This window comes from Urocampus carinirostris, chromosome 1 (assembly GCF_059441175.1).
Source record: "Urocampus carinirostris isolate Australia breed hairy pipefish chromosome 1, RoL_Ucar_1.0, whole genome shotgun sequence".
Classification (NCBI taxonomy): domain Eukaryota; kingdom Metazoa; phylum Chordata; class Actinopteri; order Syngnathiformes; family Syngnathidae; genus Urocampus; species Urocampus carinirostris.
Genome location: NC_142349.1, coordinates 23,285,740 through 23,312,186, shown reverse-complemented (window position 1 = coordinate 23,312,186; position 26,447 = coordinate 23,285,740). Strand labels below are relative to the sequence as shown.

Here is a 26,447-nt window from a genome sequence, read left to right as displayed (position 1 = left end):
AAAGATGATTTGCCGGTGGCTTCACTGCTTTGAAGTGTTTTAGATGATCTCATCATGTTCTTTTGAAGGCTTATTCACAGCACGAAGCTTGAACGGCATACGTTCACTTCTACCATCATGTATGGTGCTGCTTTCCTGATTAAATCTTATACTAAACGTGTGCTCGGGAGCTGTGATAAATATCACAGTAGAACAACCTGTCAAGCTTACCAAATCACTGTCACTATGTTTTTAGCACTTTGCGAAGTGCATGGCATGGAAGGCATATTTTTAAAGGTACCACACTTATGTAGCTGGGCATTTTGGCTTAAATGTCAAGTCTGGGTCTGAATGGAATCTTCAAGCTCGAGATAACCAACACGAACCTTTACCATTTACACTTAGGCTCTAAGTTATGTAATTTTGTGTTCGCTTTAAACTGGGCCCATGCTTTTTAGATATTGGGAAAAATCACTCTGGATTCACATGAAATCTAGAACTTTTCGATTAAGTGACCAACAACATTGACCATAGGAGACTTGAATTTTATTTTTATTCGGAAAAAATACTTTTGTACTGATGTGACTTGTTTTAATCCTGACTGTGTTTTATGACTCAATGTAAATTGTAAAATGGCTACAGTCTATCTCTAGAATTAGGACCTCAAGTGAATACTTCCATGAAGGTTTTGATTGAAGTTAATTGGACTGTGGGTAGCTTTTCAATTAGGACCAGATTATTTTAATCCTAGCCTCCAAATGTATTAAATGAATTAAATGACTTTGATGTACTTCCCAATTACTTTACATTCACTAAGTCGTTGAAATTTACATAATGGTGACAAAAGGTCTTGGAAATAAGGTAGGCTTCACTTATGGTCTATATTTCAGACAGAGTTTTGATTTATTCAGTTCAATGTTACTCTAGGCACAAATCAAGCCACTTATTTTTCACTTTAGGACAACAAAAACAAAATGATGTGGTTCAATTTTATACATCACAAAAAAACAGTATCAATCAGTAGTTAACAAAAGGAAAAGAGAATAATAAACTATTTACACACATACAGCTAGCTGTACAATACAACAATACAACTCCTAAACATGGGAATAGGCTCAAGTCGAAGCTTTTAAGTGCACACCCCTGTTACATTTATTTTCCTTGCAGGAAAGTCACAGTAAAATCCAAACAAGAAAACATTTAACAATTAAATGACATTTCAAACCTATAATAGTGCTGCTAGTGAATCATATAATGTATAATAATAATAATGTATAATTCTTTAGTATATATATTCAAAATGTGTGTAATATGTATTTTTTTTTCAATTCATATACTGTATATTAGAGACATTTTTAAGTTCATCGTCTAAATTATTAACACTCCACTTATTGAAACATGAAGATTTTGTTTGTTTGTACATGATTCAATTGTTTGTTTGTACATGATTCAAATTGAATCTTTTCTTCCGGCGCCGTCACGAATGGCAGCCACTCCAGCAGCTCCCGTGTTATTTTCGATTGTTCTCGATTGTTCTCAGCTCAGGGATGCTGCTGGAAATGTGAATTTCCCTTCGGGGATGAACAAAGTATCTATCTATCTATCTATCTATCTATCTATCTATCTATCTAAATCGTTCCATACATTAATACTGGTCCTTTTTGGGTAGCATAATGGCTTTTCAATGTTGTGCCAGAATATTAGACATTTAAGTTATGGATTCCCCTGAGATAATGAGTGTCTGCTCTGTAAAGAAAAACACTGTTGAAAATTTGTTGGTAGTTGGTGCTTACTTGCTTTGTATACTAATAATAGGAATTTAAGTTTCACGAAATCTTCGAACTTTAACATGTTGGATTTTGTAAACAGTTTGTTTATATTATCCTTATATCCAGCGTTATGCACAACACTTGGAGCTTTCTTCTATAATTTTTTATAAAGGATTCTATATTGCTCTTACCTGTATATAGATTTTTCCAAATCTCTATACAGTAACTTATTAACAAGGGCAACATTAATTAACTGTTTATTATTTGAAGGGTTTTCTGGTCAGATAAATCGGCCTATACTGATAACTGCAATATTCTTTGATAATTTAGACTGTATACTATGCATATGGGGTTTCCAGATAATTTCATGGCTAATAATCAATCTGAGAAACTTAAACTCTTGAACATTTCTTTTTGAACATTACCTTTCTTTTTTGTATTTCAATGTTTTTTATAATTCCCTAAATACCATAACCTTTGTTTTTCACACAATTAATAATATTTTGGTCTTTTACTTTGTTAAGTCCCATAGACATTTCAAGTCATGTCAAGTCAACTCTCATTTATTTGTATAGCCCTTAATCACAAAATGTCCTAAAGTACTGCACAGGCAACAATTACAGTATCCCCTTATCTGAAACCAACACGAGGGCAAGGAAAAACTCAAAACCTCAACCTGAGGAAAATAATAAACTTTGAGAAAGGGCATTACAAATGATAGTCTCTTTCCAGGATGACCAGGCTGCAATAGATCTTGCATTGGGTTCACAATACATTTAAAAAAAAAAAAAAAAAAAACTGTCCATCAAAAATATATAAAATTGTCAAACAAGACCATGGCAGCATCGAAGCCTCGGGCCTTTAAAATTGTTCAAATAGTCCATGACAGCAACGATACAGCTTCCCATCTCTGCCGGCTGGTCGATGTAGATGTGAACGTGCTTCAGGTCCAGGCGCTGGTCCGCTGGCTCATCTCGATACGTTCTTCACCCTTATTTCACCACAATCCAGGCAACCTTAAAGGACTGAAAAAGAAAAGTATGAGGTACGCATCAGTCATGAGCTATAGAATAGAAGAAAAGAAGTGTGTCTTATGTCTAGATTTAAAAACTTCCAATGAGGTTGCAGATCTTATCTAGGGCGGAATAACATTCAACAGCACCGGGGTCCGGATGAAGAATGCTCTCCAAATTTCTTCTTGGCCCTTGGAGTCACAAGTAGAACAGCATTTTCTGAGCAAAGGCTTCATGCAGGAACATAGGGGGAAATCAAACAGAAAGATAAGAGGGGGCAAGTCCATGCAAACATTAATATGTTTGTAAGAGAACCTTAAAGTCACATCTTAAGCGGACCGAGAGCCAGTGCAAGTTAGCTAATATAGGAATGTTATGGTGAAGCGTTCTTGTCTTAGTTAAAAGTCTCGCTGCCACATTTTGAATCACCAGCAAACTTTTTGATGCTAAACATCGGAAGACCAGATAGCATTACATTAGAGTAATCAAACCGAGAAGTAATGAATGCATGAACAATAATCTCAACACCTCATTTTTACATCGTCGGGCAAATCTTCACAATATTACAAGGGTGGAAGAAAACTTTTTCATATCTAACTGAAAAGACAGATTAGGATCTAACATAACGCCTAGATTTTTGACCGAGTTGCTAAGGGTGATATTACATTTGTCAAGGTTCAGAGCAGAGTTTAAGAACATATCACGACCATGAGCTACCCCAACAATCAAAATCTGTGACATCCCTCTTTGTATCTCAGTAAGGCAGGCCTCCAAAATTTCTACAACTTAACATAGCGGTTGTCTCCAGTGGCAGATAAAGTTGTGTGTCATCTGCATAGCAATGGAAACTACTCTTATACTTGCGTCAGTGGCTCAGGAGGTGACGCGGTCGTCTTTGGATCAAGAGATCGCAAGTTCGATTCCCGGCTTCGCCGTGTTACATGTCGAAGTGTCCTTGGGTAAGACACTGAACCCCTTATAGCCCCAATAAGCAGGTTAGCGCCTTATTGGCTGCATGGCCACTATTGGAAAATGTGAAGCACACTGTAAAGCGCTTTGGGAAGTCTTGACTTGAAATAAATGCAGATCATTTCATTTCTTTTGCGGATAATATCACCAAGCAGAAGCATATCAATCCATTATCTTCAGCGCTTATCCTCACTAGGGTCAAGGGGGTGCTGGAGCCCATCCCAGCTATCTTCAGACACCCTGAACCGGTTGCCAGCCAGGCGCAGGGCACACAGGGACAGACAACTCGCTCGCTCACTCACACCTAGGGACAATTTGGACCGGCCAATTAACCTGACATGCATGTTTTTGGAATGTGGGAGGAAACCGGAGTGCCTGGAAGAAAACCTACGAAGCAAGGGGAGAACATGCAAACTTCGCACAGGATTTGAACTCAGAACTATGATTCATGGTTGCCATGGCGCCCAATTGGCTCTGCCCGTGTGGCGCCAGCTGCGGCTCGTTTAGAGATTGGCTTTCTGTCTATATTAAGCTCAGCGCTCTCTTGCTTCCTTTGTCAGCCCGTTAATTACATTTTCAACACCTCGCTAGACCAAGCCACAGTACCATCATGCTTTAAGATTGCCACCATCATCCCAGTGCCAAAGAAATCCCAGATCTTATCATTCAACGATTACCGGCCCGTTGCACTGACTCCCATCATAATGAAGTGCTTTGAGAGACTGGTTAAAGAGCACATCACCTCCAGTCTCCCCTCCTCAATCGACCCCTTTCAGTTTGCCTACCGGACAAACCGCTCCACCGGGGATGCCATCTCCTCTGCGCTTCACCTGAGCCTGACACACCTAGAGGAGAAGAACACCCATGTGCGGATGCTGTTCCTGGACTTCAGTTCAGCATTCAACACCATCATCCCACAACACCAGGTAGACAAAATGAGACTCCTGGGTTTCAACACCCCCCTGCGGAACTGGCTGCTGGACTTCCTCACTGACAGACCCCAGTCAGTGCGGATTGGTCAGAACATCTCCGATGTCATCAACCTCAGCACGGGCTCCCCCCAAGGCTGTGTCCTGAGCCCCTTGCTGTTCACCCTGATGACACACGACTGCGTCCCTAGGTCCGCCACAAACCACATCGTGAAGTTTGCGGACGACACAACAGTGGTGGGCCTCATCAAGGAGGACAACGACCTGGCCTACAGAGAGGAGGTGGAGCAGTTGGTGGGCTGGTGCAGGGACAACAGCCTGGTCCTGAATGTTGACAAAACTAAAGAGATCATTGTCGACTTCAGAAAAAAACAGCCCAACCATGCCCCACTATTCATCAACAACAAGGCTGTGGAGGTTGTCAGCAGCATCAAGTTCCTAGGGGTGCACATCACAAACAAACTCACCTGGTCTGTGAACACTTCATCACTGGTTAAGAGGGCACAGCAGCGCCTGTACTTCCTGCGGAGGATGAGGAGAGCCCGCCTGCCCCCACCCTCCCTCATCACATTCTACAGGGGCACCATAGAGAGTATCCTGACCAGCTGTATCTCTGTGTGGTGTGGAGGCTGCAGCGCTACCGACTGGGGTAGTGTGAGGAGAGTGACGAGGACAGCAGAGAAAATCATCGGGACTTCTCTTCCCTCCATTCAGGACATTGGCCAGAAGCGCTGCCTATCCCCAGCTAAGAACATTATCAAGGACGCCTCTCACCCCCATCATGGACTGTTCACTCTGCTAGCCTCTGGGAAGAGGTACTGCAGTGTGCGGTGCAGGACCACCAGGTTCCACAATAGTCTTGTCCCCCTGGCCATTAGACTGTTAAATGGTCACTCAAACACATAGTAAATCTAAACTGCTGCTAATCTGTACATCTGTGGGTTCTGTTTGACTTTTTGCACTACTGGCAGTTCTGTATAGCTAGCCACTCCTTGCACATCTGTTTCTCTGCACTATCGTACTTACAGTGTTATTGTTACAGTGTTATTGTTCTGTTTACCTGACTTGTTTACCTGATTGCCCATCTTGCACATCTGGTTGGCTACTCCTCTTGCACTATTTGCGCTACTGTAAAATACTATACATAGCCATAATTATTTAGTATATTATTAGCACTCAATACTACAACTCAATACAACATTTTATTTATATCTGTACATTCAAGGAAACTGTGCGGGTCAGATGTATCGACATTTCGTTCTGTATACACTTGTACTAGAATGACAATAAAGTAGATCTGAATCTGAATCTGAAACGAATTTCTCCCCCACAAGACGAGGGTTCTGACTCGGTCCTGTTTTCCTGTTGGTATTTCCAGTCCGGTATTGTTCCCGTTTATTTTTGTCCTGTGTAATTTCGGGTTCCAGTTTTGTTTCCATCTGTTTTTGTCCTGTTTGTTATTTTCTCCAGTGTTGTTCCCGTCTAGTTTCTCCTTTTTATTTTTGATATCCTGATTCATTATCTATCTTGTCTGTCCCGTCCTGTCCGGTATCGACCCCATTTTTCCGGTATCAACTTGGGCGATCGGAATCAATCTCGTCGGTCTCTGGCTTCCTGTCTTTCCACGCCAGACAGGCTGCCTAACGTGCATGACTCCCCATTTCCCGTAAAATAAAGGCTTGTGTGAGAACGTCACGCGATTGGGTACTGATCCTGGTGCTTGACACCATGACGTGAACTCTCTCTTCTTACGGAACAAGAGTTGTCAATATTTTCAGTTTATATCTGTTGATTTGTCATCCACTCAACTTGCCAAAAATTATTTTTCTCATGGACCACACCAGTCACGAAACGCTTGTAGACACCCTATAGGTTTTTACACCTACTTTATTTTTATTCCATTTTGCTTCTAGCCAAGCCCCATATAGGCCTTGCTGTATAGTCTCACACCCGCCCACGGATACTCATTCAAACATGCACACGCGCACATGCATCATATTTGGCTGGTACACAATGGCTTGGTTTCTGTGGCAACCAGGCCACTGAATCTCATCCGTAGTGGGATGGAGATGCAGGGGGGAGCGGCGGGTGGAACACTCCTCCGATGGTGCTCTGTTTTTGCGCGTGGGCCCCACCGCTGCCTACGTGTTTGCCTGTTCGTGCGTCAACTTCAACAAAAACACGACTGTCTGCCACGGACGCTGCGCTTTCTTGAGTGACGACATAGTGTGGATTGCGAGCAAATGTGTTTTTGTACCACACATACGCCAATAATGGCATCAAAATATTCAGAGTTGTTAAGAACGAAGACTCAAAGTGAATCCAGAGATTAATTTTTACCGTAAATATATTATGCATATATAACATTCAATTTTCTTCACTATTTTACTTTTCTGGATGTTTTAGGAGAGTATAGCAAAAAACAGAAAAAACATCTGTGACATATTTGGGATACTGCATTCATTTGGTCCATCCATCTTAGGGGCCGGTCACACAGCCGTTTGCGGCTGAATCACGGCTAAAATTTTTCGTTTTTTTTTTGCCCGTGGTTGCCCGCGATGGAAAATGCGCAAAATTGGCCAACCCCCTGTTCATCGGTGGTATGCCCGCAAAACAGACGCCGGCGACTGATCCGCTTCCTCATCGCGTCATTTCCGCGTCATTTTCTCGTGTGGACCACGGGTATAAAAGCTCCCGAGCCGGTGTTGTGCCCAAATCCGACTCCTACGCAATCCCCCCCTCGCGTGAACGCGCATTCTGCTGCGATCGCTTTTGTTGGAAGCGTGCATTGACGTTGGTGACTTTTTCATCCGCGTTAACAAACGCATTTTGAAGAATACGATCGCACTTTGTTTAAATAAACGCGTTATATAGACTAGGATCTCCCAATTGTTAAAACAATAAAGCGAGCTAATTATAATAAGCGTTTTATATAGAATACGATCGCTTTTGTTGGAAGCGCAGCAGAATGCGCGTTCACGCGAGGGGGGAGGATTTATATACGGTGTGCTTTACCGTTCGATTACGTTCACAACAAAAACAAAGACGGAATGGTTTAAGTTGTATTACATTCCCAACAAATGCAAGACAAAGTGGTTTTGGTTATATGTTCACCATTACATTCCCCAAAAGTGATATAAAAGTGAGATGAAACGAGGTAAAAGTGGTTGTAGTAGCGAGGGGATGCAAATCTCGGCAGGGATGCATTTCTCGGCATAACACAGGGCTGTAGAAATCATAACCGCTCAAGACACAGTCCCGTGAAGATCAAGATTTCAAGCTATGGCACCGAAGAAGCCAATATGTTATTGTAATAGTTTTTCATTTTTATTTTATGATCTTGTTATGAAATGGAAAGAAATGTCAAGAAATAAAAATGGATTAAGACGAGGTCACTACGCTGACGGGGATCCATGTTCACCCCCTTGACGTCTCGAGCACAACTGTCGTGTGCTCGGCAAATCGCGCTTGTATATACGCGGAGAAAGGCGCTTGACCGTCACACGCGTAACACGCTAATTTCACGTAATAACACCGCGATACAGGCGCAGAACATGCTATTACCATGCTACACCCACGATTACCCGCTGAAATTTCCCGTCCTACCCAGGTGTAACCACGCCCTGGCCGCGGCCAGAGCACGTCGTTCCGCGTCATTTCCGCATCATTACCTCGTGTGCCGCCCGCGGTTAACACGCGCTCAAAGTTTTGAGCAGCTCAAAACTTTTTCGCGCGGCCAACCGCGTGTGAATTTCCGACCGCGAGTAAAGCACTGCTGTATCTCGTGTATATGGCGGTCTCAAAGCATCTAACAGCGCTCAACAGCGTCTGCTTCACGGCCAGAAATTTCTGGCCGTGGTTCAGCCTCAATACGCCCGTGAAAGGCTGTGTACCCGCGCCCTAAAGATTTGAGCAGCGCCAAACTATTTCGCGCTGCCACCCGCGCGCGAATTTCCGACCGCGTGTTAAGCACTGCTGTATCTCGTCTGTATGGCGATCTCAAAGCGTCCAATAGCGTCCGCCTCACAGTCAGAAATTTCTGGCCGTGATTCAGCCGCAAACTGCTGTGTGACCGGCCACTTATATTACACAACATCAGTGATGGACAGTCTGGGCCTGCAAGGCCTTCTCTGCTGGCCCTAGAAATATCTGAATAAATATGTTTTGTCAATGAATACTTATTCAATAATTCCAGATATTCGGTCTGTTTCTTTTCATCGCTTTTCCCCTCTTTGTGTCACGGTTGCCATGGCGCCCAATTGATCCCAGCCGTGTGGCGCCAGGTTCTGTCACGGTTGCCGAGGCGCCCAATTTGTCCCGCCCATGGACACCAGCTGAAATGCGTTGACAGATTGCTCACTGGGTGTACTTAAACGCGGTCCTTTGAGCCGTTAGTTGTCAGAGCGTCTGCAAAACCCCTGTTAAACTCCTAGTTTAACAATGCCTAGTTCTATGAATTTGCCTGTGTTTGATCCTGTTTTATTTTTGGCCTGATCTGTTTGATTTTGACAACTCTTTTGATTGTATTTCAATCCACTTCCGCGACCATCGATCCCCGGTGATAGGTTGGTCGTTTTGGTTGTAACATTTCTCAGAATTCACTGTGTGAATATAACTTGTTTTTATATTCCTAAATATAAAAACAATGTTTCTCACACACACACACACACACACATGAAGTAACGGTTCAATAATCAGTCTAATTGGGGGCGGCAGTAGCTCAGGAGGTAGAGCGATCGTCTTAGGATTAAGGGATCCAAGTTCGAATCCCGGCTTGTCCGTGTTACATGTCGAAGTGTCCTTGGGTAAGACATTGAACCCCCAATTACCCCCAATAAGCAGGTTAGCGCCTTACATGGCTGCACAGATCACGGCCGCTATTGGGAAATGTGAAGCACAATGTAAAGCGCTTTGGGAAGTCATTGACTTGAAAAGCGCTATATAAATGCAGATTATTTCATTTAATTTCTAATTGCATCTCTTGTACGTTTATCAGTTTTGTACTCTTTTATTTTGAAGTTGCATTTCCGGTGTATTTTTTTGTTTCCTGTGTGACTAAAGTTAACTAGACACACGGGGGCGCGCAGTGTGGCCGCAGCCCTGGCCGGGGCGAGAAGTGATGGCCCCGATGGGTCACCGGACAGAGCTAATAAATTTATTTACCTTAATGCTTGTTTTTATTTGTTAAATTCTGCCAACATAGAGTTTATATAAGTTTTAACTTTATCACCCAGATCGAGTGTGTGCGCATTCCTCCTCTCCTCAATAAACTGAGTACGTTACACGATTGGGTTCTCCATTCCTGTTTCCTGTCCTGGTCCCTGACACTTTGCACTGCTTCCACATGTGTGCTTTTCATATTTGAGCATTTAGCCAATCACAATTAAGCCAGTACTTGTTGCCAGCGTCAGAAATCTACTCAGAAACATTTTTGTAGGCCATAAGGCGTAAAATAATACAAATCGATAAAAGTGTTTGTTTAGATTTTGAGGTAGCCAAGGAAAACGTCAGCGGTTTCACACACTATGATTGGCTCGGGGGTTTTAACAGGAACATCATAATGAAAAAGTAAAAAAAAAAGATCCTCGTGTCCACTGCTTTTGTCGAACGGACAAGTTCAGCCCTAAATTAAATAAAAACAAAAATTTCACAAATTTTAACTCTTATTTTCTTTACTGTAATTAAAAATGGCATAATAATATATTGTATAGAAAAATGAATACCTAAAAAAAGGTACAATTTAATGCCAACACAAAAACAAAAACAATCCCTTTGCAGTGACAACATAAAATTATTAGCAGTAAATTTGCTTGTTACAGAGCACATTAGAAGGATGTATTAAGTAATGATTACCTTATATCTTAAAATAAATAGCCTTATCAGGTAACATTTTATATACAGGACTCCTGATATAGTGTTATAAAATAAAAATAGTTTTGAATTGTTTTAGTATTAATGCTTTTTTACAAGTTTTTAGAGTGTTATGTAGTCTCTAGGGTACTTCACATGTGCCCTCGGGTACACTTACCCCAATTTGAGAACCTCTGATGTAAGAAATGTGACCACTTCAGTTTATTCCCAACACACGTTTTTTGAGAAATTTTATTTACAGTATTCCAGTTGTTATCAGCTCTGACGGCTTCAGATTAGTCATACACCTTGCCCTCTAGTGGACATAAAGTTTCATAATTAAGCTCTCGACAGGACTCCTCTTTTTTCAATTGATTTAGAATTAAAGATGAAAATATGTATTCGTGTTCTAGAATAGTACTAGAATACATGGCAATCCAGGTTATTTTTGGGCTGAACAAAACTCAGGGAAACTCACTTGTATAAACCTGAATAACAGAAGAGTCTTAAATGGATGCACAAGCCCACATTTTACAAATAGTAGGAGCTTACCAACTTACGTAAAAGACATGCTTGGATGAATCCCAGAAATTTATGGTTTTGGACAAACTTACTCACATTGTGAAATTGCCATGGGTCCAATTGTGATTAGATAACATATTTCCCTTACAATACATGTCTTTCATTATATATGTAATACTGTAGTAATACCTCCCCTGCATCTGCACAAACGTACTTCGGACTCGGCTTTAAAAGTTGGGTGCATCGTTTGAGGTGTCCTTAAACAGTCGAAAGTAGAATATTTTCTCTATTACGTATGTGTTAACAATGTCCGACCGAGTTCAAAGAGCCTATATTTTTTTTCTTCCTCACTGCTTCTATCTCCATTTCTCTTACCTTTAGCAACGCTTTTCGGGAGGGTACAATGATGAATTGAGTCAGAAGATGGCGTCAGCAAGTAGAACATATCCAAATTCCGGAGAGCACCTTTAATAATTGTTCATCTTGATTTTTTACTTGAAATCTTGTTGTGACCTGCTCTAAATGACTTTGGACTTTGCACTTTGGACTATGTTTAATCAATCAGAATTAAAGTGACGAAGCAAAGACTTGAGACATGCATTGATTTTGGTCAGAGCACATTACCTAAAAAACTTTGTCTAAGTCAAGAATGCTCACAATTTGAATAGCTTTTCTTTAGAATCCATTCCGATTCAAAACAAAAGTCTATAAACTTTTACAAATGATCCTAAGACTCCTATTTTCAATTCCACAGAGCATTTTGACAAAAATATTTTACCTAAAAGACCTTTTTTCATTTTGCTATGGGATTTTTACCCGTTTTGGAGCAGTGAACTCTTACCACTATACTACTAGTGATATTGATGACATTTGAAAAGGCTCTGGGTTTTACCTCATCACACTTCCTTTAGTTGCAGTACCAGAGAAGTGTTAATTTTGTTGTTCATTTCACAATAAATTTGTCATTTTGAATAGAATACAATTCATTGTCATTGTTACATATGAACTGCATAACGAAACGAACATTCATCTCTTGTACTGCGACTACAAACATTGTGATAATGGGATAAATTGGCTGCCTTTTCTCAAGTCATCTATACTCCTGGTAGTCCAGTTCTCTGATAGCTAAGTTGAGCTTGGCCTTGTTCAGGCTGTGCACACATAACAGAAAGTTTATGCACCTTGGACTTTTTTCTGTGAAGAAAACACAGTGTTATTTTTTAAATCTCATAAACAGTGGTATTGTTTTTCTTCTGGATTTTATTCTGTAAATAATCCATAAGGCTATTTGATTGTGGCTTTCTGGTAAACAATGCATTTTTATATTTACGCGCTCATGCAATTTGTATCCTTTTTGTTTATCAAACCTACCCCAGCTTCTCATCAGAGAAGGAAACATTTATGTGGCCCTCACAGGAAAGAGTTTGGGGACCCCTGCCGTAAGAGCTAAGCAGCAGTGTGAGTTGCAAAGGGGAGGGGGGTTTCCCTGGGCGCTGTCCGTCCCATCTCACGTCAGCTGTGGCATTGAATGGCTGACGGACGCATACCAAGCCTCCTCCTTGGCCTCAGCGCTCTTACGTCCCTGTTCCTGCCGGGCCGACAGCTAAATATATTTCCCCAGTTTGCAAATGTAGCACAAGTCCTGCAACCCGACCCCTGTCCCACTAGCTCCGGTTCCCTTCCTTTACACAAGGTTCACGTTCCTTCGGGTTGTGGAGGTATACAGGAGAGTGCGGCGGGGTGGGCGCATCGGGGTTGGGGGTTTAGAGAGCCGCTCCTGGATTTCTCACACACACTGCATTCTCTTTTGGATATCTGCTAATGTACACTTGTCAAGCTAGCACACACCCACACACTAGTTGCTGCTAGACACATTCTGGCACTGCCCCCCGGGTCGGCCGTGGTGAGGAGAGTGTGGCAAAGGAGGCATGGAGAGAAATGAGCGTATTCAGCGGCCTGCTGTGGTAAGAACAATATTATAGCGGCCTTTTGCCGAACTAATCGTGCATGTGCGTCCAAGGCGGGTTCCCCTTGTTTTTTCCCTTTGAGACGTACAATGTCGAGTTGGAAATGTGAGTTTGTCACCCTGCGTCTTGATAGCACTGCAACACTGGGTCAGCGGCTCGCTTTGTAATTCCATTTTGGGTCGGTCACAGCTGCTGGGATGGCTCTATGTTTTTAATTTAGACTTCCAGTCAGGCTGGTTGTATCTAGTTCTATATGCGATGACCATTGAACCATCTGCCATTTTTGTGTGGAGGTATTACAGTGTTTGACACATGCAACCAACCATTGCGGATGTTGATTTTGTTTTTTGAGGGTAACTTCGAGTAAGTAGGTACAAAGTGTCAAAATCATTACAAAGGAAACTGAAAGTAGTCATCTGATGCTGAATTAGGACTAATGTCTCGCAAAACTCTGAACTATAAAGAAATATACAGTACTGGACAATGTCTTGTTTAAGTAATTAGTTCAATAATATCACTATGTATTAAACAATATTTTTATAGTAACAATCATTTTTTTAGTTTGTTGGCTTTTCTGCTTTTCTGTTGTTGATTTTGTCATATCTTCAGAACACTCAGAAAGATTTTTTTAAAATGATCTTTTTAATGTATAACCACAGAGTGTTTTTACCTGTTCAATGCCTACATTTAAACATAGATCTTATTTAAGAGTATTGAACAGTAAAAATACAATTTTTAACACTGTTTCTCTAAAAAAAGAAGGGAAACTAACTTAAATGTATGACTCACATCTCAGGCAAACTCCACACCTTAAGATTTGGTTGCCATGACACCGCCTTGTCAGAGCAAATAAAGATGGCTGCTGGCAGCCACTCTACGTAACAGAAGTGGTTTGTTTTTGTACGTCTCTTGGCTTTTTTCTTTTTGTATTGTTATTCTGGTTACTCCTATGCACAGAAAAACTAGGACATTCAATTTGCTTGAATTCTTTGACCATGAAAATCCCTGCAGCAAATTACAGATAATCTATGTGAGTCTTGTGTTCTCATTGTCAGCTATGTGGATGACACACACACTTGTGTAGAAACATGCATCATTTGCCTTACTAAGAGGATACTCTATATTGGACTCTTCAGGAGGAGATGTTAAAGAAGATAGGTGTTAGTTCATAAAGAACTTGCCTGAGATTGGAACGACAATGTTGGCTTAGTCTTTTTGATTTGCCTTCGATCGGCCTTTACCTTTAGACTTGGCCTAGATGCCTTCAACTTGGATTGAATAACTTTACATTTTAAGTTATATAGAAAAATATTTATTGTTTCAGGATTTGTTCTAGACTTGCTCCAAAATTCTTGATGCAATTGTCAAGGCTTTTCACTTAATGAAAACAGTGATAAAAATATTTAAGGCTTTTAGTCCTTTCGTCAAACCTGTTCTGGGCTTCAATCTGATGGGTTCCCCTGTAAGTTAGAGCATCAACTTTCAGACCTGTATTATACTTTGGCTATTTGACTTACCGTATTATTTGAAAACCTCAAGCTGTACTATTTAAAATATACTGGAATTGTATTATATGTTTTTAACTTCAACTTGTCTTTGTATTTGCAACTTCAGACTTGGATTCAAGGAAATAAGCCTTGTTTCATATAAGTAATTTTGGTCTTACTATGAGACCAAAAGCTTAGACCCATGGAGTATTTGGCCAAAAGGCTTATGAGTTAGATTAAAAACAATATAGGTAGGGATTGTGCCTTTGAACTTTTTGGCACTGCAACCTCTTTTCTGAAGAATTTGGACCATGACTATGAATCGTCAGACCTTCTGTAGAGTTCTGTAGACAAAATCAGTTTGCAGACTCATTGCCCAACCACTCATCCTTACGAGGGTCGTGGGTGTGCTGGTACCCAATCCTGCATACTCTGGTAGTGGGTAGGTGACACCCAGGATTGGTTGCAAGCCAATCACAATACAGTGATCCCTCGGTTATCGCGGTTAATGGGGACCAAAACCACCCGCGAAAATGTGGAACCGCGAAGTAGCGAGGTCCCAATGTACTTATACTCTGTATCTTGAAATAGAAGAGAGCAATCTTGACCATTCAGGTGGATTCCGCTAGTTTACTCTATCAATGCCCCCTCCCTCTTTTCATCATTTTCTTGATTCATTGTATAATGCTTATGATTTGGCCAAAACCACTTTTAGTCTTAAGGATTTTAGTTCATCTCCATCCCCAAATCACCCATTTGCTGCACACAGATAAAGCTAAGATTGTTAATACAGCACTGTGTGAGTCTCAACGCTGGGGGCAGCCAATGATAGGGCATAATGGCACCCACGTGACACACAGCTATTTTCAACTAGGTGCTGTATGTGAAATGAAGCAAGCTGCTAAATTAGAGCTACAGCCCTGTTGACGTGAAGATGGACGTCAAAAGGGGTAGAGAGGAAGAAGTTTTAAAACGTCTCAATGGTTGATTTGGGTTCCTATTAGTGTTTCTCGAGTTACCCTGTCATCTACCCACATCTAATAAACAAGGATGTTAGATTCATTTCAATTTTTAAATCATAGATTATCCATTTGATGAAAATATTCCGTCAAGCGCAGGTTAAACTGCCATAAGTTCAATTCTGTACCAGTATATCAGTTTACAGAATATTTAAGGAGTAGGGTAATTAATGTGTATTAGCAAGAAACAACTTGATTGACATGTATCCACAAATAGATGGTAGTAATCCATTACAGAATTGCTGAGATCAGCACAGTTTGTGAGTCCGCTTGGCGAAACAGCTGCATTTAGATAAATCTACATTTGTCGCTTGCTGATTAAATGACAAAAGATCCAAAAAGGGCAGGCTCAAACTTTTTAACCCGGTGAAAGGAAAGTTACCCATTCTTTCTGATATTAGATTGGGTGAAGGGAAAACAATATAGGAAAATCCAATAATGTGTGGGTTGGTGTTGGTGTTTGAATTGCTTAAAACGGGTCAGCAACCCAAAATAACAGCCCCAAAAACAGATAAGATAAATGTTTGAAGCCACAAAGTAAAACCCTTATATAAACCTATTTTCAAATTAAAAGAAAAACAGGATTCCTAGATAAAAGTAAGTAATGAAATTTTTATTTTTGATATCCTGCGATTGGCTGGCAACCAGTCCAGGGTGTCCCCTGCCCACTGCCCGATGATTGCTAGGATGAGCTCCAGCATCCCCGCGACCCTACTGAGGATAAGCGGTGCAGCTGATGAGATGAGATGAGATGAGATTTTTGATATCATTAAAAATGCTAAGAATGTTGGTGACATGTTTGTCCTTCTAAAGAAAAGAATTCCAAAATGATATATATTAGAGACAAGATCAAGAGAAGATCCGGTCGACCCGGCTTGCTGGTATAAGAGCACGAACCAGCGTGAGCCAGATCAATTGACTTTATTTAAGGGACCAAACCCAGGAGCTATCCCGAATTATCATACTTCATTTGTGAGGACTCGGGGGGAGGAAGAAGGGTAATAATATATAAACACAGTCTATATACTTTTCCTTCCCCCATATTTTTCCATTTTCATCCAATTCTGAAAATTCTCCAGGGAGCCACTACAGCAGTGCTAAGAAGCCACCTTGCTGACCCTTTAAAGTGTAATCGTTTTTTTTTAGATATCCATTTGCTTACTCATCACACATGTGACAATTTCATACATGCCAACCTTTCAACATTAAAAGCAATTTAATCATGCACCCTATTTTCACGCGCGAAAGTGGAAAAGTGGAAACAGAAATATCATTGGAGCAGTTTATTTATGCAAAAAGTAAAGCAGCTGTAGACTTAAATTCTAGTCCCTGGTCAAGATTCTTTGTTGTAGTTTGAATTTGAAAAGGCATGTAAAGCTGTAGTGCTGGTGACTATTTAATTTATTTACATTCCTTTACAACAAACGATCACAGATCGATTGCTTTTGTATCCATGCTCCAAAAAGGCTAATTTGGGAGAAAATCTTCACACAATAAAATTATTCTGAGGAAGCACCATCATATTTACTGCTGTGGTCATTTCTCCCTTTCTGGCCCATTTGGTGCATGAAGACAAATTAGCACTTTTTCTAAATATATTGGATAATGAAGTGAGGCTTATGCTTCAATATGGATGATGGAGAGCCCTCCTGATCTATTTTTTTAAATAGTGAGTGTTAAACGACTCAACAAGCTGTGTGACTCAAACATTTGTCAGCTATTTCAAATGTCATCGTAGTGCCTTTTATTTTGATCCAAAGTTAGCCATTAGAATCGTCGCATGCTTTTCAGTGTGGCCGGAATGCTCCCAGAAGATGAGTCAGAGCTAGTCAGTGGGCCGGCTGGTGCCGTCCTCATTATGTGTGCCGAGATGCAACAGGAAGTGGGGACAGTGTGTGGATAAATGTGTATGTCTGGGGAGGAACACCAGAGACTTAGTGATGGTGGCATCGCCCCGGCAACAGGGAGTGTCTACATGCGAGTCTGCAGAGCGACACAATGCGACAGGTGGCTGAGCCAGAATAAACACTGTGGTTTATCGTTTGGTTGGGAATTGCATAAAAAGAGATGAGGGCAGTAATATTTCACACACACACACACACACACACACACACACACACACACACACTCATTTATGGTTTCTTGTTTGAGCATTCTTTTAGCTGCTTTGTGTCCACTTGCTTGTTTGTTACTTTGGTCTTCGTTTTGTTAAAAAATATCACCCTTGTTTTGAGAACCCTTGCCCCAAATCTTGCTTCACCCCATGGGTCTATCAGCCCCAAATATTTAACAGAAGGACCAGACTTTCTTGTCTCGGTGGTGAGGAGAAAGCCCCTCAGCCGCACCTGGTTTCCTGTCCTTGAGGCAAAGAGAAGGGCCTTGGCCGTGCCTGGTTTCCTGTTCTGGCAATGAGTAGAAAGCCCCTCGGCTTGGCCTGCTTTCCTGTCTCGGCGGCAATGGGCAAGGACCTTCAGCCGTCTCGTTGCTGTATCCTTTTGATTTTTTTTCTCTTTCAGCCATCTGGTATTGGGCCCTTGAGGGACAGGCTATGTTAGGGTGTAGTGTGCCTCCTTCCACCAGGGGGCAGCAAGCGAGTTTAAAACTGGGCACAGGTGTGTCCAATGTCCATACACCTGTCCCTGATTATCCTCACCCTTTATAAGGATATTTTGGAGAGCGCATGTCGTCGTCAATTCCATTCCACTGCGATGCAAGGTCTGTTTTTTTTTTTGTTACTGGTTACCTGTTTGTGCATTTAGTTATTGGTTGGGTGCTCAATTGTTAGTGTGTTACTTTATTCCTTGCATTTTCCATTCCAAGTTTTGGTCTTTGTTCCGGGTTTGGTCTGGAAATGTTGTTTTGTGAAACTTTGTGTGTTTGTCACTTTACCTTATTTTGTTTTTCAATACAATTGGTTTTTTTGAGAACCCCTGCCTCCAGTTCCTGTTTTGCCCACATGGCTACATCACCCCCAAAACGGAGTATTTACATTTCTTATTATGGACGTCACTAATTGAGGGGTAGTCTACAACATAAGTCCTGAGATGGAGAGCAATTCACTACAAATTGAGTCACAATCTTGGTCACAGCACAAATAAAAATCCAAAATATTAGTGACGCATCATAGATGTCGTAGCACAAACCCTGTGAGCATCACTGTGGTCAAAGCATTAAAGACGGCGTTCAACAGCAAACATGTGCGGCCGGGAATTTGTTCATCATGGTGACATCCGGCTCATGTCATCTTTTTCACGCTCTCACCTCTATTTTAGAGGCCCACACCTCATGACTCACTTGTTCTGCTTGGCGCGCTCAGCTGTCAGCAACACCTACAAAGCACCAGAGGGCCAAAATGAAAAAAAAAAAAACAGAAAAAAAACAATGAGCGTCATTTATATAAATATAGTCTTACACGGGCAATACTGAAAGTTAACGCTGCTTAACAACAGAAGGGAATCGACAAATCTGTGGCTGGAAGCGTCTTCATTTTGGTACTTATTAGCGAGTGGGCCTGCAGGAAAAAGCAAACGAGCACAAAACACTTGATTAGGAAAACCTCCACAAATCAATTAAAAAATTGCATTATTCTATGCTTTTGATTTGAATTCCATCATTATCAAAGCCCTAGTAAATTTAGACTGTATACGTTAGCTATTTCTGGAAAAAAAAGCACGGTGGCGCAGTGGTTAGCGCGTGTGCGGCACAGTTCTAAGGTCTTGGGGACCTCCTGTGTGGGTTCAAATCCAGCTACCAGACTTCCTGTGCGGAGTTTGTATGTTCTCCCCGTGCTTGCGTGGGTTTTCTCCGGGCACTCCGATTTCCTCCCACCTTCCAAAGACATGCATTTCAGGTGGATTGGCCGGTCCAAATTGGATGGGCTCCAGCACCCCCTGCTACCCTACTGAGGATAAGCGGTGCAGCTAATGAGATAATGCAAATCCATGAAGTGGCCAAACCGTGAAAAGTAAAACGCGTTATAGTGAGGGAGTACTGTATTGTATTGAAAATGTGAATTGTAATATTTTCTAGCACTAAATGACTTCTGAAGCTTCATCTCAAATATTCTCAGATAAAACCTTCTTAACTGTGTAGTAACCCAAAATACAGTAACAATATTTAGAAAAACGTATGAAGTAACCAATGAATTTTTACATTTTTAACGGAGATAATAATTATGAATATAAACTGAAAAGCATTAATTACAATAACAAGGATGTAATACCTCTCCAAGCACCGAGTTGAAAACCAGATTTGTATGAAAAAAACTCCACATCAAACACAATTGAATTGCACTTCATAATACGAAGAGGTTTTTTATTTTTTATTTTGGTCCTCCCCCTACCCAACCAACCATTAATGCCTTTTCTTCAGGCCTTTTTCTCCGTACAGCTTTTATCACAGTATGCAGGTTGAACTAATGAAGTGTTCGGTGTTCCAGCCACTATGTATACAGTATGTCTTTAGTAGCGTTGTGTACCTGACGGCTTATCTGCATGACTAACTATCTTTTGTTGTGCGGCCAAAGCACCTCAAATTACAGTGAGTCAGCTTTCAGTCCTTAATATGAGTGAAGATGTCTGCCTCATAGGGATCTTGCCATGGACCTGCAAGTAGGGGGGAACTAAAGAAGATGGGCAGAGCACCAAAAATCTCACTGAGCATCTCTCATGATCATCTACTTGTTTGGCAGGGCTCGGCCGACTCCTACACAAGCCGGCCGTCAGACTCCGACGTGTCCCTGGAGGAGGATCCTGAGGCCCTGAGGAAGGAGGCTGACAGGCAGGCCCTCGCCACCCTCGAGAAAGCAAAGGTCAGTGGTCTGCTGATTTTCTGCTTAAAACTGATGCCTGGACTTTCCACCTCTTACATGTGCAGATGGCGTCACAATGTGACAAAATATTTTGTTGTCTGAAAAATGCCATAGAAAGAAAATACAAATTGATTTGCTGCTTAATCCGTATCCCATGAACGTAATATTAAACTACTGTGTTAGTTCGTTCAGTTTAGTCACATTTATTTGTATAGTCCTAAATCACAAAATGTCTTAAAGGAATGCACAGTTCACAATTACAGCATCCCCTGATCTTCAATCAGCATTTGCGCAAGGAAAAACTCAAAAACCTCAGCATGAGGAAAATAATAAACTTTGAGACGGGGCCACACAGACAAGAGACCCTGTGCAAGTTAGCTAAAATTTGAGTTATATGATCAAATTTTTAGCCTAGAGGGAGAGCATCAAACACATTACAAAGATAATTTTTATGTCCCCTTTACTTGCTTGAATCTATTAATTGGTTAAAATCAGGTTCAGTCACAAAAAATAACTCCTAACCAGGTCAGATTTCTCAATCTACCAACTGAATGCCCAGCGTCTGGGTAGTTTTGTAACCTGAAATGCTCTATATGTCCGCATCATTGAACACTTCTTTATTTTTCCAGACCAAACCAGTTGCGTTTGCCGTGCGGACAAACGTGGGCTACAACCCGGGGCCCAGCGATGATGTTCCTGTGCAGGGCATGGCCATATCCTTCGAAGCCAAAGACTTCCTACACATCAAGGAGGTTGGTTTGCTGCATCATGCAGTCGGTGATCATCTATTAATGCCTGGTTGTTTGCTTTCCATGTACAGAAATACAACAACGACTGGTGGATCGGGCGTCTGGTCAAGGAGGGCTGTGAGGTGGGCTTCATCCCCAGCCCAGTCAAGCTGGAGAACACCCGGCTTCTACAGGAACAGAGGATGCGGCAGAATCGACTCAGCTCTAGGTCGGTATAGAATTGGAATTGCAGTTAATTAAAACGATATGGTCAACCCCACAAATGTCGACATTTGACTCTAAGGCCACTAGATTGATATGACATTGAAAAAAGCATGATGGGAAGGGTTAAAAAAGATGCTCACTACAATGGTCCCTTGCTTTCTATTTGTCCCTGATTTTTATTTTTGGTCCATTTTTAAGAAATTGAACTCTACAAACACTGCGAATGCAAGCAAAGGAGCATCAAATTATTTATAGCACAACTACCATAAAAATCATTAATATTCCCACTTTCATGTAAGTAAAAGAAATCACATTCCAGCTTGATAATAGGGTAATGCACAAATGCTATTTTTAGACCACAATGTGAACTGGAAGGGGGTCAGAATTGCTTTGATGCCCCTCCATGTCGCTGGTTCTCAACTGGTCTGACTTGAGGACCAACCATTCGATACTATCGACAAGCTGAGACCCAAACAAGCAAACATTTCCACTTCTCATATTTATCCGATTAAATTATTTTGCAGTTTAAAGCAAAATCAAACAACTAAAGCGACTTCAAGTACCATATATAAATATACATTTAGAGTATTAATGAAGCATGTACCTATACATAGATAATTATTTAATTACGTATTTAATAAAGCTAAATATGCTGATGAAAAAGCTAAAAATATAAAACACAAATATTAAACATTTACTGTACCTTCCAGCAGTGGTTCATTGGCAGACACATTTTCGTATTTAAGAATTGTTTCCTTTCTCAGACCCGATCATGGTTGGTGCTGTTTACCCTATTTTCTTCCCTTTATCACTAACTTTCTTGGGATTTGGCCGGGCAAATCGGAATAAAATGAGCTGCAGTTCCTCTCAAACGTGCCGATTGACCGGACAGGAAGTGATCGAGCAAGGGCTTATCGCCATCTACTGTTAAGGAATGTAATTGACTATGGGTTTGCGACCCACTTTTGGGTTCTGACCCATCAGTTTAGAAACACTGCTCTATGTGCCCACAAACGAGAAACGTTAGACAATAAACAAAACAGATAAGGCAGACTATGCATTTGGCTTGTTGCCAGGTTTAAAATGAACTAGAGTCCGCTGGGGGGAAAAGGTCAAGTGGATGTGGAGAACTCTCTGCTGGTGTTACCATCTGCAACTTCAGCAGCCCTTGTCAAGATAAAGCTGCGGGATTCAATAAATGTACTTTGCAAGGTGTTGGGTCTATCACTTTACTTCTTTGACTTAAACACAGAATGAAAGACGAGACACCGGTTTTCAGCTCATAGGGAGACGAAATCACCAGATATTCCGACTTTCCTCTGACCAGCTCTACAACAGCTCTTTCTTTATTACGTTTGGTTACAGAATTGGGGGAGGAGATATTTAACACTCAAAGAGGACACAAACATCAAGCAGACTCTTGACATCACACCCATAACACAATACGGCTCGTCTCCCCTGGTAAAACAGTTTGCGAGCTTGGGTGGTTCACCTTCCCATCGAGGATAAGACTCTCTAGAGCAGGGGTGTCAAACAGGCGGCCCGCGGGCCGGGTCAGGCCCGCTAAGGGGTTGAATCACAAGAGAAAAATGAGCTGCAGGTTGAAATATGTCCACTTGATGTTGCCAAAGGCAGATGCCTTTCACAAAGACGCTCTACTTGTATTTCTTTTTCTCTATCTTTAGGACTTTATATTCCTCTCTCACTCTGTCTTTCTTTCACTCTCTCTCTCCCTCCTTTTCTCTGTCTTGTTCCTCTTTGTCTCTTTCTCTCTCTTTGTCTTTTTACCTTCTTTTGCTCTCTCTCCCTTTTTTCCTTTTCTATATTTTCTCTTTCGCTCTTTCTTGCTTCCCCTTCTCTTTTTCTCTCCTTCTCTCTATTTCTTTTTGGATTTCTTTCTTTCTCTCTCTTTCATTCCCCCTCTCTCACTATTTCTCTGTTTACCTCTTTTGTTTCTCACATCCTCTCTCTTTCTCTCTCTTTTCTCTCTTTCTCTCTCTCTTTCTCCCTTTATCTATTTATTTGTTCCACCCTCTCTTCTTTTCTCTCCCTCTCTTTCTCTTATTTCTTTCTCTTTTCTCTTTCTCTCTAATCTACTAGTCCGGGCCATGAGAGAATGTTTGTTCTATTGTGTGGCCCCTGATTTAAAATGAGTTTGACACCCCTGCTCTAAAGCAAGGAGATATTTAACTCAACTGTAAGGCCCCAGAAATCTTCAATATTTGTAGCAAAGGCATAATAGATTTACAATAACCCAATCACATGGATAACTTCATATAGATTTCTTTACCATCAAAAGTGCCCTCCATCAATTTGAAACTTTGTTACTCCCTGTCACCATCTCCTACCTCAAAATAATGATTGCAACCTCAGTCGGCTCATTCCTCAAAAACATGCATATCTTAGACATGGACAAATAAACTCTTCTTTTTTTGTCTTTTTTAGGGTTTGGGTTAGCTTAGACTGTATTTGAAACATGCCTTTTCTTGCTTTTACCATTTTCATGCTAGACCAACAAAAAAACTGTGATTAAGAGTATAAAGTCCACATCCACTAACATCTTCTCTCCCCCTCTCCTGCTTCCTAATGTGTTGCGCATCCCGGAAGTGCGATGCTAAAAGTAAGATAATAGCAAATAGGCATAGTGGGAAAAAAAATCTAATGGCTCTTAAAACTCAGTTGGGCACTGTTAACACAACTTAATAGAGACATATTCTACTTTCAACTTTTTGAGGACACCTCGAACGACGCACCCCAAAGTAAATAAAGGGACAATATTTAGTTCCTCCTAGTGGTGAAAAAAAACGTTATTCATTTGAAAAAAAATCTATATTGATTTAAATAAAAAAAAGAAATGAACTATCGTAGGAACGCAAATTGCTTAAATACTTGAAGGTCGATAAATTTGTATTTAATTTACATAACATGAACCTCACCTCAAGGGAGCTGACATAATTGTTTGTTATCTTGCTGCGACAGGTACTTCCATAATTAAAAACTTTGCAAAAGGCTGGGCAAAAAAAAAACAGAAGAAAAAAATTTGAGTCTCTGGAGGTTATAGTCTTCCATGTGATTTGAAGCACTTGTTTTCGGTTGTAATACATAATATGGCAACATCTAGACATACCTGTCAACCTGTACGTTTTGCCGTACAAAGTACGTTTATTATGCATTTTAAGACGTGTACGACGTACAAGAAAATCTGTACGGAAAAACGCATATTTGTCAATTATGGGTACCATCCGGTATACACCGACTATCACGAAACGGCAAATCAATAAAGTCAAACGGGTTCGCTGCTATCTCGGTATCATTTTTTTTCGTTGCAAACGAAGCGAGCGGTTTGATGCTACTGTGCGCATGCGTCTGCAGCCTCGGATTTCATGTGGTAGTTATGTAGTGAAAGGAAGTCCGTCTCTTTTTAGAGAAATGGCTTTTTCGGCTCAACTCATTAAAGAGAGCCCTTTGAAGATAGCCATTATGGTAATCTGGCCCTAAGTGAAAATGAGTGTGCCTTAAAACAACCGCAGGCAGCCTTGTTATTATTTTCAATTAAATATGTTGGTCACGAAACTAATGCATTCATTGCTGGTCCCTCCCTAGTAAATCTGGAGGAAGCTCGAGCCTGGATGTCGCCACGGGAACGCGCAGACCCACCCCGCCCGGCACAGGTGAGGTCAAGGAAAAGTGTGCACATTTGCATATGAAGATGAAAAATCGCCAATCAACATAATTAATAAGACAACCAAGTCATCAGTTCAATTGCGGGTCAGACTCAAAACAGAGCCTGCGTAAGGTAGATAGATAGATAGATAGATACTTTATTCATCCCCGTAGGGAAATTCACACTTTCAGGAGTATCCTTTTGTCGTTTATTAACAAATTAACAGGATCCCCTCGGGTTGGTTTGTTGTAGTTTTGCCACAGCGGAGTGGATGACGTCACACGCTAGTCCAAAAGTTCGACGTCCCTGGAGCAGATGGAAATCTTTGTGCCCAGGAATACACCACCTCGTGTTAGCAAGTCCACCTCCTCTCCGCTTCCCGCAGGCTTTCGTGTCTCTGTCTAACAGCGCTTAAGCCGGGTAGCTCCGGGTAGCGCCACTTTAGCGTCCGGGATGCTAGACGTGAGCCACGTTTCAGTAAAATGCAGCAAACTGCACTCCCTGTACGCTTTGATGTTTTAGACCAGCACAGCCAGTTCATCGGTCTTATTTGGCAGAGAGTTCACATTTACCATGATTACGGACGGTACCGAAGACTTATAACGCCGCTAGCCGCTTAGCCTTCACCTTAGCTGCGGCTTTGCATCCACGATACAGCCCCCTCATCACGCCGGCACGAAAATTCTTCAGGGCAAGGAGTTGATTCCTCGAATAAATGCATTTTTTTGCGTTAAAATCCATAACGATAGGATAGAAAGTAATCCAAAGTGTAGTTGTCAAACGGGACGAAGAACACAGAAGATAGAAGCAGACACTTAAAACAATAGATCACAAAAAGTGCGAAATAGCACGGAGCTGCTGGAAAGGCTGTAGCTCGTGGCGGCGCCGCTTTGATCTTTTAGTTGGTTCTTGCTCATGAGAAACAAAGTCCCTCATCCATACATAGATAGCTTCCTTCTTCTGTCGCCATTTTGTCATTATTTCTCTGAACTTTTGTTGCTTTAATTAAGGCTCTCCTCTCTCGTTTTGTTGCCTTATGAATGGCTCGCATTTCTGAGACAGGCGTTCACACTCTCACTCACGATATTAACCATTTTTGGAACGCTCATTCTGCCGCATTTAAACTGATGAGTCTGACATCTTTCGGAATAAAGCTCATCATCACTGGGATATTCAAAACTCTTTTTATTGAAATCCGTAATTGCAGCTCGGGAAAGAACTAAATGTGAGGCTTAATCAGGAAGGGTGAGCACTTCCTGTGCCAAAATAAGGATCTAGAAACATTAGTAAATTTGGTTAATCTCAATTTTTAATGACTCAATTGCTCAACAATTTGAAACTCGGTGAAGGACAAGAATGCATTCAAAGCCCAATTGAACTAAAACAGCAGTTTTTGTCTTCTATATTGTTGGTCTGTACATTATAGTGTATCAGCCAACTGCCAATGTTACGTAACTGAATTTGGTGAGAAAAAAAAGAAAATAAATGTATTCCTATGTGTATTCATCAGCCTCGC

General features: G+C 41.2%; 1 protein-coding gene across 3 annotated transcripts in view; it reads left to right on the top strand.

Annotated features, from left to right (window-relative positions):
- cacnb1 (calcium voltage-gated channel auxiliary subunit beta 1) overlaps nucleotides 1-26,447 on the top strand; it is a 60,032-nt gene that overhangs the window by 9,825 nt on the left and 23,760 nt on the right. For 2 of the 3 annotated variants that reach the window (XM_088330838.1, XM_088330855.1), the window contains exons 3-6: nucleotides 20,195-20,314; nucleotides 20,944-21,066; nucleotides 21,135-21,271; nucleotides 24,871-24,938. In XM_088330838.1, the coding sequence (XP_088186964.1) occupies nucleotides 20,195-20,314; nucleotides 20,944-21,066; nucleotides 21,135-21,271; nucleotides 24,871-24,938 (448 nt within the window). Of the gene's footprint in view, nucleotides 1-12,865; nucleotides 12,996-20,194; nucleotides 20,315-20,943; nucleotides 21,067-21,134; nucleotides 21,272-24,870; nucleotides 24,939-26,447 lie in introns of those variants that run through there. The other variant, XM_088330847.1, reaches the window with a different exon arrangement.